The 16382-nt window shown below is 38.6% G+C and overlaps 1 protein-coding gene across 7 annotated transcripts in view; it reads left to right on the plus strand.

Moving 5' to 3' along the window:
* Positions 1-1219: 1219 nt before the first annotated feature.
* The window catches only part of ATF2 (activating transcription factor 2), a 51007-nt gene continuing 35844 nt past the window's right edge, over positions 1220-16382 (plus strand). Inside the window, exons 1-7 of one of the 7 annotated variants that reach the window (XM_068407837.1) lie at positions 1220-1275; positions 4523-4566; positions 5086-5120; positions 10937-11005; positions 11648-11717; positions 14156-14252; positions 16003-16121. In XM_068407837.1, the coding sequence (XP_068263938.1) occupies positions 11670-11717; positions 14156-14252; positions 16003-16121 (264 nt within the window). In that variant the 5' untranslated portion in view covers positions 1220-1275; positions 4523-4566; positions 5086-5120; positions 10937-11005; positions 11648-11669. The other 6 variants (XM_068407839.1, XM_068407844.1, XM_068407838.1 and 3 more) reach the window with 6 other exon arrangements.

The raw sequence follows: 16382 nt of genomic DNA on the forward strand, positions 1-16382 counted from the left end.
TCTCAAATTATTGCTGCAGGTAAAAGTGATTCGTCCTTTCCATCCTGCTGCTTTCCCTCTGTTTCGGTTTTTTTGTACCTATTTCAGACCGAAGAAAGGCAAAGAACTTGCAGTTCAGTTCTCTGTTCAGGACTGATGCAAGTTCTGTAGAGCGCCCACCCAAACAATTTACAAGGAATGAAACATACCATATGGTCTCTTGCAAGTTCAGGGAAACTTATGCATAATGTAATTTACTGGAACTAATACTTTTTTGGAAGTATTTTTTTATTTCAGTCTCATACTCTCAGGTCAGTCTCAGAACAAGACGAGTGATACACAGACATAGAGTTAGAACTTCCATCTGTGATTCAGAGCACATACTAGCTAAACTGTGTTGCCATATATGATTATATTTTTTAACTCATCCAAAATGCTAATTACTTCTGTGTTAAATTTAGCTGAAGACGCTTCCTTTCCTCGTACAGTGCAGCAGCATTTTTGATACCATGTTAAATGAGGTGAATGTTTAGTGGCAGTATGACTTGAGGCATGCACCTAGCTCCTGCCATAAGGCAGGTGGTGTGTAGGGAGGCTGGGAAACCAAAGGAATACAGCCAGTACGTGGTTCTGGAGGGGTTATTATTCCAATCAGCGTTGTCACTGAGCAAAGCTTTGTAGTGGTTTAGTCTGTACCTGCTTTCTGCTGCTTTCCCCGAGCAGCACCTGCCAGCCCTCCTGCAGAACCATCAGCAGAGGATGGGTGCTGCCTCCTCGGAGCTCCCCACCCACCATGGCTGTGCACATCCTCCATCGACAGCAGCTTCACCCACCGTGCTGGGTCGGGCACGGTTTGGCTTGGCTGTCGTGGCAGATGTGTGGCCCAGATGTGGTCCTTGGCAGGAGCACGTGCGGGGCACACTCCTCTGAATGTTGGGCAGCCGTTTAACGCGACTAACGAAGCTCCTCGGCGACCGCGGCGTGAGAGCCGCTGTCAGCACCGTACGCTGCTCACTCCGGACGCAGCGCCTCGGTCACCCATCCGCGGGCGGACCGAGCAGCGCCTGCTCAGCTACACCCGCGCCGCGGCCCCGCTCGGCCGCACCCACGCGTTTGGCGCTTCCGGCCACACCGTCCCCCACCGCCCCGCAGACAGCGCCCAATCAGCCGCGCGCGCCGTCCTCCGCCCCGCCCCTCCCCGCTGCCCGCGGAGATGTCAGCGGAGCTATCGCGAGACGTGACGGAAGCCTGTGGGGGACCCGGCCTTTAATGTGCGGTTCGGCCCGCGTTCCCGGGGTGAGTTAGTAAACACCAGCGCGGCGCGGCCCGGCGGCGGCTCCTCCCTCCGCGCTGCGGCGGTGCCCGGGCGGGCGAGCGAGCGCACCGGGGGCGGAGGGGAGGGAGCGGCCGCGCTCGGCAGTAGGCGGGGGATACCCGGGAGGCAGTAACATGGCGCCGCCGCTCCTCTCCGCGGCAGCCCCCTCCCCCACCGCGGCCTGCGGCTCCCGCCGCCCCTAGAGCCGGGGCGGGGCGGCCCGGCCGGCGCCGCGGAGACCGTTACCCGCCGGAGGTAGGGGTCCTGGTGGGCGCCCCGACGGAACGGGCGGGCGGGGAGGCGAGCGGGTGAAGGGGGTGCAGCTCCCCGCATCCGGAAGCGGGCTGCCCCGCAGGGGCATCGCCGGTGCCTGCCGCGGGCCCGGACCGCCGCGGCAGCGGGGGGCGAGAGACAGCGGGGAGGGTGGGGGGAAGGGGGCAGCGGGGCTCGGCCTTTCCGCCTCAGCTCTGCTCCAAGGAGGCCTCTCCCTGCATCCATCTTCTGCTCTGAAGGGAGCTCTGGGTCCGTACCCGGTGTGGGGGGTGTTCGGGGGGAGGGTAAGAGCAGCTCTTCTCACCAGAAGGAGGTGTTGGCCTGCCTGGGATCTGGCCATGGACCTTCTGGGCCAGTTGCCCCATTGACTTTGCCTGTTATTGTGCATTATGCCTCTTGAGTTGTCTTAATAAAGGTCTCGGAAGCTTTCACGTGAAAAACCACCTCACAGACCCTCAAGCAACGGTGGCTGCATGATGTTGTAGGCACAAATGTGTCACACTACAATGCAACTTGATGTTTGGAGTTAGAGGATGTGTGTGCTGCCGTGTTGCTTCTGCAGCCTTGTTCGTTCTACAACCTTTTTGCATCACTGTTCTTGGAGTGACATCCATGAGTATGTTTCCATGTCCCATCCATGCACTCTGTGCCACTCATTTGCTTCTCATTATGTTGCTTTCTCCCAGAGGTGTTTATCTTCAAATAGTGATAGTCACCTGTTTCCTAGTGCTAGAATGAGAAATTCTACTAAAGCTGGAAATTCTGAATCATCTACTACTTTCCAAATAGAGACCCTGAATATGGCCAAAGTGTATTTTCTTTTCCACCTTTTAAAATAATATTTTTGTTTTCTTCTTATCATATTCTACTCATGGCAGTGAATGTCATGTCCCAAGCTCTTGCTGAGTGTAAAGCTAGATAGTGTTAATAAAAACAAATGTTCCTGAAGTTAAGGTCATAATACTGCTAGGTCTGTGTTAGATGCTAAATTCAGCACTAGCTGAGAGGATGAGGAGGACTCTTCCTTGTGGTCCTAGTCTTCTGTAAGTGTCTAGACATGATTTCTTCAGCCTTCTGCTGAAACATAAGTTACTCTCTATTAATTGACATCCAGTTGCAGACATAATTTCAGAGGGACAAACCATAGTCAAGTTAGGCATTCACTTGAATTCTATTAGTGTTTATAATTCTGCATTCCAGAATCAAAATCGGAAAGTTGTCTTATTAAAAAACAAAGCAATAGCTCTGTCAGGGACTGCTTGTTATCTAAGCATCAGAAGAAATGTGAAGTAATTAAAAAACCTTGATGTGTACATGGAGTGAAGCAGCTTTTTTAAAAATCCATTATGAGTTTATGTTTTAATACTGATATTGCATGCTAATACTTAATCAACTAGTTGAGCCTTTGATCACTACTTCATAGTGTAGTTGATATTTCTATCCTCATTAAAGTTCTAGAAATATGAACATGCTTGGTACGTCTTTTCCAGAAATTTCAAGACTGTGCAGCATTAACATAAGGTGCTTTCAGGTCTTAAATTTCATCATACATAATTTTATAAATAATTTGGTTTTTCATGCTACTTCTGTTTTGTGAGAAAGTGTTGAGCAGCCTGAAATATGATATTCTTTTGAATCTTGTTTAGTTAAATTTTGGGTATGTCTATTGCCTAAAATTCCTTTTCTGTCATCAGCTATTCTTTTTTTTCCTTCCACTATTAGTTAATTTAAACTTACAAATGCACATTTATATCTCTGAGAAGCTTTGCTAGCTTTAGAAGTTTATATGTTATTTCTAATCTCAACATTTTTTTTATCGTTTCTTAAAATGATCTTGAATTTCTGTATAAAATTAATGTATCAACTGTTTTCAAAGGAGCAAATATGATTCAATACTATTAACTTCTTTTTTGGAGTAATGAATAGATTTTAAGTTATCATTGTCCTGCATAACTTAACTACATTTGTTTCAAATCAATAATGTGTATGCTAAGGAGACATTGGATGTAGTTAGTGATAGAAATATCAGTCAATATTTAATAATGGCACAATAAATATTTTTTTTCCAAGTTTATGCTGTACTGTTTCCAACTTTGTTATGTGTCAGTTTCAGTTCAGCCTGAGAACTTTTCCATTAGCTTCAGTTCAGATAGGAGCTTCTAAGTTATGCCAAGCAATATAGTATGTTTCTCTTTCTAGGTAAATGCCAATGGTCATTTATATTATTACTTACTAGAAAGAAAAAGATCATTCTGTTTCAGTGAGCAATGGGAGTCCTGTAGTGGGATATTTGTGATATATTTAAAGATTTTTAAAAATTAAATTCTTAATTATTGTATTCAATTTTATACTTCAGGGCTGCAATCTGAAAAAATGTAAAAGTGAAGTAACTTTTTGTCAAGTTGTTTTTTTTTTTAATTTGTTGGAAGTAATGTAGCAAAAGGAGATTGGATTTCTAATGTTTGTTGGGTTGCTGAGCAATAGTAAGACATTCAAACCTAGATAAATGAACTGGGGAAGGTAAGTCCTAATATCTCCCTAAGCAAACTGTGAAAAGATCAGTGGAGTATTAACCCCTGTATATTTCTTCTCTGAGTTTCATTGGCCTTTCACTTATCTACAAGAGCTGTATTCACACAGCATGAATTTCCAGTAAGTCGAAGAAAGATCAAAGCACCTCTGGAAAATACTTGAGCCAGGGGGTTAACTTAGGAGCTGCCATATTGAGCCAACAGGAAGCGTTAGGTCTAAGGACCTTTCTTCATTCCATTAGTGCTCTCCGTTTACCGGAAATGTACCTTCATGTGGAACAAGCCTGCTCCTTCAGCAGAGCTGAAGTAACTTAATTGTTTTGTTTCTGTGCAAGTGACTATCTGTCCAACTGTCTTTCTTGTTCTTATTTGAACTTGTTAAGTCAATTGTCCTCACTTCTCACATCTTTTTCTTCTTGTCCAGATGCTCTCCCCGTTATTTGTGGAATCTTAGACAAACCAAGGAAGGTATGGAATTAACTTTAGGCATCAGTTACAAGCAGTTAACTAATAACATCAGCAAAAAGTGCCCAAAGTTTGGCTTTTTTAAAGAAAAAATCTGAGCCTTATGGTGCAAGCACAACATTCTTCCTTACTCTTCCCCGGAACTCCCTGATACAGATCATGTGTCTTCTAGGAAACAGCTCAACCACTCTATTAAGCAGTGAGGTGTGAAGAAGGAGCTCCCGTTTTCTTGTTTGTCTGTTTTGAGGTTTACAACCTTTAAATATTGTGGACTATGGCTTATAGTTTTCTTGCAGACTCTGCCTGAGCTACTTTTTTGTGATCCCACTTTCTTCATAAGTAGGAGTGTTGTTATTTTTCAACCTTTTCCTCCTCCATTCTCTTAATTGTACATTTTTATTTTTTAGGAATGCTAAATTCTATGGCATTACACAAATAGTCAGAACACTTTTGAAAGTGGACTTTAATGGTCAAGTGTGCATTACACCACTTTTGCTTCACCTTTCTTCTTTTGCTTCATAGGAAACTGAAAAAAATAGCTGTTCCAGTCCCTCCAGGTAAGTGGAGCAATGATTTTAAACTTTAAAATACAAATTTTTATTTTATTTATTTATTGTACTTCTTAGCAAGTGGTGTATTCTACATACTAACTTCCTATTTTTACTGACAGCAAAACTTGCAAGTCTGCCTCTATAAAAAATTGTAGAAATAAAGATAGGCGCAAATATGGGAGGTGATTAAAATGTACGCTGTGCAATGCTGTATGCAAGTATTGAAAGTATAAAAGGTACCCTGTTCATTTTGATTTGCGTTGATTCGTTTGGTTGCATGAGAAAGCCATCTCTTTTAATTTTGAAGTGTTTAAATTTGGAAAACAAAAATAGCTACTTTTTTTTCTCTCATCTAAAGCAGCATGTCTATTAAAATTCTTGTATGGAGTCGAGCAAAACACTAAATTCAGCTCTTCAGGAAACCATTAAGGGAATGTTATTCTTTACTGTGGCAAATATATTCAGTCCGCTTGACTTTACTTTGAAAAAGTATGCACCTCAAGTAGAACTCTTAAAATTGGTAAAGGCTTTGAAAAATTTTGACCTTCCTCTTTTATGCTTCAGTTTCCTATTGTAAAATGAAGCTTTAAAGTAAAATCTTAAAAATCTTATGCTGCCTAAAGCAGTTATGCACTATGGTGAGATCTACAGAAAAGCTTACTAAGAGTTAATAATTCTGTATACAGTAAGAGTTTTTATCTTGCAGTCAAAAGGGGCACAATCCGAGATCAAATGTAAAGAATAAAAGGAAATGTTGACTAGACGTGATCAGTCTTAAGGAAATACAAACATCCGTAGGAAAATACATCACTGATACTGTAACTTAAGCACTTTGTAATGTACAGACCCAGGGGAGGCTTGGTGCTGATGGACTACTATAGTTCTGATTTCTCTCAGTGGCCTAATACAGTTTTTGTCCAACTTACTCATTTTTTTTCAAACCAGAATGTACAGCTGTCTCTTGAGTTGGAGCCACATGCAAGTGGTCAGTCTAGCTGCATCCCGTAGGTTTGCATCCCATGTAAGCAGCTACTACTGTAGCTGGCAGACTGTCAGATTGTCCTCTACGGACTGTCCAGTTTGGGGGGGTGACATGCTTGTGAGAATGTGCATCTCTTCTTGCTCGCTGGCTAGTAGGGGAATGCTGAAATTGAAAAGTTTTAAGGTTTTGTTTGTTTTTTTGAATTGTTTTGTTTTGTTTGGGTTTTTTTTGTGTGTTTATAGTTGTCTGTCTTTTCTGTGTTCAGTTCAGGCTGTTTTCTTCCATGCTGTTTTGTCAGCCCTGACGTTACAGGAGGGCAGCCTCTGTATTGCTACAGTGCTTAGAATAAATAATTGCAGGGTAAAACTGCGCAGCCCGTGAGCAGGTTAGTGCATAGAGGTCTTTTGGCATACAGCATGCTTTATACAGGTAAAGCATTCAGGGGCTTTAGCTACAAGTCTGACGAGTCTTTACTAGGTATGTGTGAAGAATGATTTTTCTTAGCAAATTTGGAGAGGTTTATGCAAGGATTATCAATATGTATACATTTTAAACAGCTGTTTAATAGAAAAAAATTTTGAAACGAGATGTCCGTTGTGTTTTCCATGCTCCTGTATGTGAGGAATTAAGAGAAAACAGAAGAACCTTTACCAGTAAAGTAAGCCAACAAGACATTGCTTAAGTCAATGTGTGATTTTGTTCTTTTACAAATTGTCCGCAGCAAGGTATTTTAGAAGGAAGCCTGAGTAGGTAGTAATAGTTTCCAGAAAGCGTACTTAAGATGTTTAATTAAATTCTTACAAAAATATACAAATGATCATTGAAGCTATTTTTGTAGCACGTTTAGATGAACGTTAGTGTGATGTTTTATAGAAACATCTTTATTTTTTAAATAAGCACACTGTCCTAAATATTAGTAAATTGCTTGTAAGCCTGGTTTTATTTCTCTGTATTATATATATTTTAAACATGTATATGTACTTATGTATATATTTTACTGCACTGTTTGCTTTCCAAAAGTGATAAAAGAGCCTTATGACATTTTAAATAGGAGTGATGTGAAAGTATTTTGCCTTTGCATTGAAAGTATGGAGTAAACACCAAAAAAGTGAGATTACTTTCTGATTTAAGTACCAAAGTTGATTATACTGCTGAGATTATTTCGTGGTTTTCCCGTGTTCAGCTCTGATCCTGTTTCTCAGTGTAACTCCAAAGAATTCTATGTATGGGTTTCTTTATGCTACTGAAAGGAATTTACTGTTGGAAGGCTTACAGAAGAAAGTTGCAGTTCAGTGGACTGTAGTAAGAATCATTTCACTGAAGTGTTCGGTTTATCTGAAGAGGTAAGTTAAGGCTGGAGTTTCACGTTCAGATTGGATTGATTCAGGAACCGTCTCTTTTCTATGGGACAAGGTGTTTGCTGTTGCCTGCGTAACAATCCAAGGTGGCTATAATTCATCTCTAGCAATTGAGTTAGCAGTTTACATACTTTATTTCTCATTTGGTTGAGCGAGTATCATTTTTGTCAAGATAGCGCTTAAGTTTCTATTTTGGTTTTCAGGGGAAGAGTATTTTCTAAATTCTCCTTTCTTACTGTGATATTCTTTCTTAGAGCAGTCAGTCTTCAATAGCCTTTTGAAATCAGAGTGGCAATCACAAACTTCTTTTCTGAAAATTTGCCTTCTTTGTATTAGTCTTGTTATTCCTGTCAGGCAACAAACAATCCAGAAGGAAAACAGGAGGCAAAGGATGGGGTTGGTTTGTTTGTTTTTCACTAGCAGCAACAGTTTTAGTTGGTGGGCTATAAAGTTAACTAAAGCTGTCAGAACATAATCCAAGTTTGGATTGTCTTTTGCTGTTGTTCACCTCTGTTTCTAGGTATGACAGCGTCTTTATAGTATACTTCAAATTTCAGAGCTATCTTGGATTGCTCAGAATTTCATCCACTCAAATTTTGAATATCTCCCAAGGATGGAGATTCCCCAGCCCCACTGGGCAACCCCTCCCAGTGTTCAGCTGCCCTCACTGTGTGATTTTTCTTCTTTATTTTTTTTTTCCCCTCCCCTTGTACTTGCTCATAACTTTCTTGGTGTGGCTTGTGAATGTTGAATCTCGTCCTTTTGTTGTACACTACCCAGAGTCTGGATCTGTCTTCTCTATAGCAATACATCAGGTAGTGTAAGACAGTAAGAAGGTCCTTCCTTATCCATGCTGAACAAACTTTGCTTCCTGATATTCCTCTTGTATGTAATAGTCCAGCCTCTTAACTATTTTGATGGGGCCCCTGCTGGTGTCTCTCCAGTTTGTCATCTGTCTTGAGGGACTCAAAACTGGCCGCAACACTCCAGCTGTAGCTTCGCGACTGCCAGATAAAGGAGAATAATCACTTCCCTTCATCTGGTTCCCCCAGTACACTGTTAGCTTTCAATGCTGCAAGCGACATGGTGCTCAATCGTGTTCAGTTTGTTGTCCACCAGGAGTTACAAGTTCTGCCCCAAAGCTGCTTTGGCTACTTGGCCCTCAGCCTGCGCTGTTGCATGGAGTCATTTTGTTCTAGGTACAAGCTTTGCATTTGTCTTTGTAATAGGTAAATACAGTCCTTACTGATTTTGGCTACACTAATGAATGTGAGCCCTTTGTTTTCCCATCCTGTCAGATCCAGTTTCTGTTTAGATTTATAATGTCTGAGATCTTGCTGGAATGCATGAGTGAACTCCTTTTCTTTTAAGTGCAAAAATTTCAGTGCTTCAGGATACATTTTTTGTCCTCTCATGTTAGCTGGAATCCCTTTACAAGGCATTACCTCACAAAATTCCTTGTGGCCTGCAGTCAAATAATATTACAAAGTTCAGGAAATGGATTTATCTCCAACTTTTTTCCAGTAAGTTTGCCAGGAAGACAACACTTTTCTTTTTCACGAGGATTGATTTTTAATTTATAAATCAGGCATTCGAAATTCACAGGCTTCACAAACCAAAACATGGAACTAGATAATGACTTCATATGCAAATACGTGTTTTGGTAATATTCCTTTAAAAGAGAGAATGAGCGGACTTGAAAAAGTGATCTTTACAGCTTATAACCTAAGAAAAATACTACCAGTGTGGACAGAGCAGATTTTATGGCTGATACTATCTACTTGTCAAAGACTGACAACAAGCTATAGTAACAGAGTGGAAAAAATGCTCTCTGTGTACTTTTGTTAGTCAAAATCTTCATCCTTTGGATAAAAATCCAGAATTGTTTCTTACACCTTCAGACATTTCTGATATGGATGTAACTCTTCTGTTCATAATATATATCCACATGTGCATATCGTAGCCATTTATAACTATATGATGCCCCATGATCAAGATTTAACAAAGCAAATTCCCTTTACAATCTAAAGGAGACTGACTGTTGGTTTTGAACCTGCATTTAAAACATCTGACTGTTGCATAGCTGAACAAGGAGAATAAGCTCATTGGATAGCTTTTAAGTGTCTGTTGAAGTTCCAGATAATATAAGGATGTAATCCTAAAGCTTCATTCATAAGGGCCTTATTTTTTACCCTGAAGCCTTAGTTGTGAGTGTTCAAACTTGTACATAACCTTGTTAATACTCTTTATTGGTGACAGTACCAAGTTCATAATTTGAACAGTTCAAGAAATATTTCATCCCTTCAGAAACTTGAGACAGGTTATGAACTCTTTGCAAAGAACAGCGGAACAGTCTCCATCCCTGATTTGCTTTGGCATCCTTTCTTTGGTTCATAAATGTTTCCCTGAGTTGTCAGTGCTGAAGACTCTTAAGTTTCTGGCAGCCATTCATCTCTTCTTGGCTTGTGATCTCAGCTCAGTATCCTCATTCTGTTGAACGTATGTATTTAGAAGTGACACTTTGTAATCTCCTCCGCTCCATGTTTTCCTTCTTTGCTATTTGGTGCCCCTGACCAAGGACAGTGGGATCTCCTTCCCCTTGAAGTAATATCCAAAAAGTCTATACAGTAGTTTTTTTACTGTGCAGGCACAGACAAAAGGATCAGCTAATGTGTCCCCTACAGATCTCTGAGGTATTAAGTCTTAAATGATTTGCTTATGCTTACTTGATCTGTCGTGTGTCTAGTGCTAAATGGTGTACCAGAAGTATACATTCTTAGGACGGTTAGACAGTTTCAGAAGCCTTGCAACTTTTCATGACCAGCCTGTTGGGCGAGAGATGGATTTATTCTGCTTATGATCTTTAATCATAAAGACATCTTTATTCATCTTTATTTGCTTCATCAAGCCAAGCAGTGTTCAGAACTAACATTGTTAGATCTCCATACAAATACTCATATTTAAAGATGAATGTATTTCCTCCAGGGTAAAGTCACAGATGGGTTGAGAGTGCTTGTCATCTCCTGGCTAATTAGCTAATTTGGCCCTGTTACTTGACCTTAAAATGAGGTAACTTTAGTGTTCAGAGTAGTTACTCATCACTATTTGATTTAGTGATGTGACAACAATATCTTGATTTTATATGTTCATTGTATTTTTGTCATTGATGTCACAGCATCCGCATACTAGTTTTATGTATTGTCCAGTACAGGTTGGCTCAATCCAATCTGTGTCCCTCTTTCTCTTCCTGAAGCAGAGTGATGCTACCTTGTGATGTTTATTCTGTGCTTGCAGGATGAAAGAGTAGAAGCATCTCTCTATCTCAGAGAAGGCATAACTAATCAGAGGATGTATTGAAGCAAACCCTTTCTTTAAAAAGCTGTTGTGTTTCATGGGTGAATAGTGGGTATTATATCTTTACAAAATCAGGTATTATTACCTGTTAAATATTCATAGTAATTAATATCTTCTTTCAATTACAGTTCATTGCCATGAAAAGGAGGATATGATAGTTTGGCCTGTGAAACAGGTTTATATGTGAAATCTGGCAGGTATGTGTATTAGTATGTGTGGTGAGTATGCAAAACAGCACAAAATATAATGAATATCTAATACTTTCTTAAATAATTTTTAGCCTGTTCATAATTTAGTTGTATAGCTGAGACATTACTAAAGTACATGTTTTTGTAGTTAAATTTGTAATGGTTTACATAAAGGGCTATCTGCTAACTTATCTTTAAAGATGAGCTTTAAGGATTATGAAAAAACTAAAGAATCAACCACTTTTTCTTATCTGTTGGCACTCTATCCTTGACTACTTGGTATTGTCTGCTGCTTTGTTTTTTTTTTTAATTGTGGAAGTCGAATCATTATTACAATGTATTTTTATTTCAGTAACAAGTTGTCTTACTGTGTTTTCAGATACTTTTACAATTAGCCATGTTACGTACGAATACATTCCTTTCTGATTGAGATGTGTGTTCAAAACCTACCGTGCGTCTGTTGGGTTTTGTGTACCTTTCTGACAGAGCTTGGAATCCAGACTCTACTTGAATCCTGGGTATTTAGATTCTTAGTGTAGCCAGAAGGCAGAAATTCTTGTCCGTGGAATATTAAAATATCCTGTGGATGTTGATGTATTGATAATTTGTTGCAATATTTGTAAAATTTGTTCCTTTCTCATTTTAATACAGGTAGCACAACGACCTGTGGAATATGAGTGATGACAAACCCTTTTTATGCACTGCCCCTGGATGTGGCCAGGTAATGCTCTGACTTAAGTTATTAACATCGAACAAATAGGAGTAAAACAGTGAAACATATTTCTAGGGATTGAAGAAAAGGGGATTTATGATAATTGGTAGAAAGTATGTGTGTTTTGCTGAAAAGAGGGTGACGGCAAGAATTTCTAGTATTTTGTGTGTGTTTGTTGAGAAAATGCTATCCATAGAAGAAAAAAAAAATAAATTACCCTTTCTGAGCTGAAAACAATTTCATTTGTTAGCCCTGCTTTATTTGCTTTCATTAAAAAAAAAGTAAATCAAGAAACATCCTAATTTTTATCAGGTAACCTGTATTTTTCAGAATATTTCAGTGTTAGTGGGGAGCTCATTGTGAAGCTTGCTTGTCACTAATCTTCTCAACTATGGTGACTGCAATTATTTAATGGCATAATTTTTATTTATGTATATTTTTGTGTGTAGGAAGATGTTAACAGCGTGCATGCCACAAAATGCATTTCAATTCCTAATGTAGTTTTAATGCCTTCTATTAAATAGCATTAGTGGATACAGAGCTGAATGTGAACAGAAAAGTAAAAACATTATTGAGTGTTTTAGCAGATGGTTGCTTAAAAGGAAGCTGTCTTAACACTTTAATTTAGTAACCTGAAAATAAATGAATTTGCATTATCTGTTGCATGAACTGGACATTCCTGCATCCTTTATATAGAATTAATTTCTTAAGTGGAATTTTTCATTATATTATCTCTGCTGCCTTTATATAGAATTGATTTCTTAAACAAGCTGTATATTTTCGTTATATTAGTGCACTTGGATTTATTTGGATTTTGAGTTCAAAATATTTTCATTTTTATTCTGAAAACTTAGTTTTTATGATGAATGACAGCATTAATGTTATATTAATGGAGCCTTCTATATTTAAAGCAGGAAAGGACTAAGATTTCTTATTATGTCTAATGTGTTCAGAGACATCAAAAGTAACAGAAGAGGCCTGCCTTCTCTTAAGCAACATGTTTGTCCCCATCCTGTTTGAATCTCGTTTTGATGTAAGCTCTGTCAGAAATGTTTTGGCGACTAAATCTCATAGAAGATGCATCATGGGGCTACAGCAATCCTTGATTCCAGTGAAGGAGAAGAGAGAAGTTCATGTCCCTGAAAATGGGCAAGGCTTTTCTAGATGCCAGCTCATACTATAGAATAGAGGGAGGGAGTCAGGATCTGGAGATCCTGTTCCCTCTGAAGGAGCCTGTCCATCACGTAGCGGGGACAGAATGATATACCTAAGTCTCTTAGTGTGATAGAACACCAAAGTTTCTGGCTTATGCTGTATCTAGAGATAAGGCACAGGAGCTATGGAGAGCTGGGCATTTGGAACCCTTCGCAACAGAGTTCTAACAAAAAGAGTGCCTGGCCTCTATCACCTTGTCTTTCAGTGATCCTGCATTTTTAATTTCCTTCTCAGCTCCACACATACATGTCCTTTCTCACAGAAATATTCCGGATGACTGTACTCTGAGGTCAACTGAGCTTTCTGTATTGTTTTCTGAGAGTTGGCACTTGGTGTGTATCTGTTACAAGATATATGGGGAGTGACTTAAATTATTGAGGAATAATCAGAAACATAATTTGGGACTCAAACGTTCACAAAGAAAAGTAAGAATTTGAGTGTTTTGTAAAATGTATTCTTTTAGGAAGCCTGCATCTTGGGAAACATTTTCTTAGATTATCTCAATTGAAACACTAACTTTACCCACAATTACAGACACATAGCAAATTTCAAGTTAGTAAAAGTAAGAATGTCTATTTTACAGCACCTAGTTTGTCTGCGAACTGTTTTTTTAATAGAACGTACCCCAGATTTTGGGGGAAGTATGCAGAAAACTGGCATACTTCTGAAAACTTGAGCGATTTTTAAAATAGTGATAAGTTTAGTTCATTCACAGCTTTTCAGTTGTCTGACATTGTTCCAGTGTTTCCCATTCTATCTGCCTCTTATTTTATATAATAAATGGTCAGGGGCAGGAGCTATACTTTATTTTATTCTTACACTATTAAGTACAGTGAAGTCTGTGATTACAGATCAATTCTCATTATTGTGATAACACACACAATACAGAAATCAAATAGTGGTAATCAATTACTAAACATTGTCGTGATCCATTAGTATAGCAAATGGCTGTTTGCTAACGGTTGATGAAGTCTGCAGCACATTTTATCTTGGACTTTTGATGAATGCAGGTACTTATATCATTACTATTTAGTAATGATGAACATCATTTGAGTTGTGTAACATTTCTACTTGGTACGGTTGACCAAGGAACAAGATATATCTGCTTAAGAGGGTTGTCTGTAAACATAGTAATGATAGTTTTACATGTTGTAAAAATTGCTTTCTGTAGAATTGCATTTACTTTGTTCACACTGAAGATTACAACTGTTTCTTAAAACTTTCTGCTGCAGCGTTTTACCAATGAGGATCATTTGGCTGTCCATAAACATAAACATGAGATGACACTGAAATTTGGTCCGGCTCGTAATGATAGTGTCATTGTGGCTGGTTAGTATATACTTTTATAACTAGTTTATTCACTTTTCTGCTAGAATGTGCACACATTTTATCTATTTCCTGTACATAATGCATAGACTTACGTTAAGAGAATACAAAGCATTTTCTTCACTATAGTTGTCTGCAGTGTGTCCTTAGGCAATATTTTCATACATAATTACCTTTTGTCAGAATTTGAAGCCAGTATTATTCTCCATAAATAACTTTTATTTGGATCTGATACATAATCTAAATATTTTTCAATTATCAATACTTTAATAGTTGATTAAATCATGTAATAAGCATTTGGTAAGAACACACACTAATAAAGGCTGTGCCTAACAGGATCTGTTGACTAGATTAAACTGTATTTAAGTTTTAATTATTCATTAATATTACTTGTCACTTAAAATTTAAAATATGTAGTGTTTTTTACATACTATGGTGACATTAGAAGAATGAATCAGTAATTATTATTCTTTAAATGGGATAGTAGAAGAAAGATGAAAGTTTTTTGTTTTAATTTTAGCTTAAATTCAAAATGCTTTTACTGTATTTCCACCTCTGAATTCCTGGTATACCCTTGATCAGTTGTAACTAACTTTTTTTGTTTGTCCAGGACCAGAAGTAATCACCAAGGGATGATTGATTGCATTATAAATTTTAAAGTTCTTGAATGAAGAGAGCACATGCTAATTATTCTAAAGTTATAGTCAGAATGGTTTTTTTCAGTGGTGGAACAGCCTAAATGAACTTCACAAAGGCTTTCAGACATTTTCCAAATCTTTTTTCCTTATAAGTGGCTAATTTGTTAGGACAAGCAGACAAAAAAAATTGTTACTCTTAAACCAGCAGTTCTAAATGTGATCCTCAGCAATTATACCATAAGAAAGGGAACCTCTCAAATAATCAGGTGTTTGAGAATGAAATCATGGCAGTGTTTGTCTCTTCGCAGCCACATTCGAGTGTAGGAACTGTTAGTTGTAAATGCCAGCTTATGTTAGTAAGGCGCACATAACGTCACTTTACAATATTTTAAATGCAGGTAACTTTGTGGCAAATGTGGTTAATTTTGACCTGGTAATAATAGTGAAATAAGGGGAATTTACATAGTACAAAAAACTTTCTAGAAAGACTTTTTTGAAACTGCTTCATGCAGTAATCACCCAGATACCAGAAGTCTTATGATTCCAGCTTGACTATACAGGCATCGTGGGAGTCAATATGATCTTGCGTACAATATCACACTTCCTTTTAGAAGTTCCGCGCGCTTGGAAATAGTCACTGCTGTTTTCACAATATGAGAAGAAGCAAACTGTCTATGAGCTGTGCACTTTTCTCTTTTTCTCTCTCTCTTTTTTTTTCTTTTTTTTTTTTTTTAAATTAAAGCCTTCATGTATGCCTTATCTCTGTTTGAAAATAGAGCCTGCTTGCTCACTGAAGTGATCTGCTATGCTAGACTAGGCACTTGAGAATAGCTCCCTCTGGTTTCTGGACACAGAGGAAAAGCTTTGCCCTCCCAGCACTGTCAGGGGCTTACTGGTTTGCAAATTCAGTTGCTTGCCTCCAGCAGGTGGAGTTACACCTTCTGGTTGGCCTCCCTTCAAGGCGGGGTAGGGGGCCTGCTTGTGAGGCGTAAGAGAGTTCTTAACCACATCGTCTCTTTCTGTTTGCTTTTATTCTGAAAAATATTTAGGATAAGTAGGTTCATAAATGGTATTTTAAAAATAAAATTGTGGGGTTTTTATATACTTCATTTCAGATCAGACACCAACACCGACTCGATTCTTGAAGAACTGTGAAGAAGTGGGCTTATTCAATGAATTAGCAAGTCCTTTTGAAAATGAGTTTAAAAAGGCTTCCGAAGATGACATTAAGAAAGTATGTTCAAAAACTTTTCCTTCTCAGAGCTTCTACTTTTTTCATATCAGAAATTCCATCAAAAAAAGCAGACTTTGGATTTATATATTGCCTTCTAATTGTTACCAATAATCATTTCCCAGCTGCTTATATATGTTGTATGGAGAGAATACAATCTAAGATTACTCTTCTGAAGATTAGTTTACCTGATTATTTTTACATAGTTAGCATGGACAATGGGACACATTGACCTTGTCTTAATTCATGAAGTATCTAGGCTAT

This window comes from Nyctibius grandis, chromosome 9 (assembly GCF_013368605.1).
Source record: "Nyctibius grandis isolate bNycGra1 chromosome 9, bNycGra1.pri, whole genome shotgun sequence".
Classification (NCBI taxonomy): domain Eukaryota; kingdom Metazoa; phylum Chordata; class Aves; order Nyctibiiformes; family Nyctibiidae; genus Nyctibius; species Nyctibius grandis.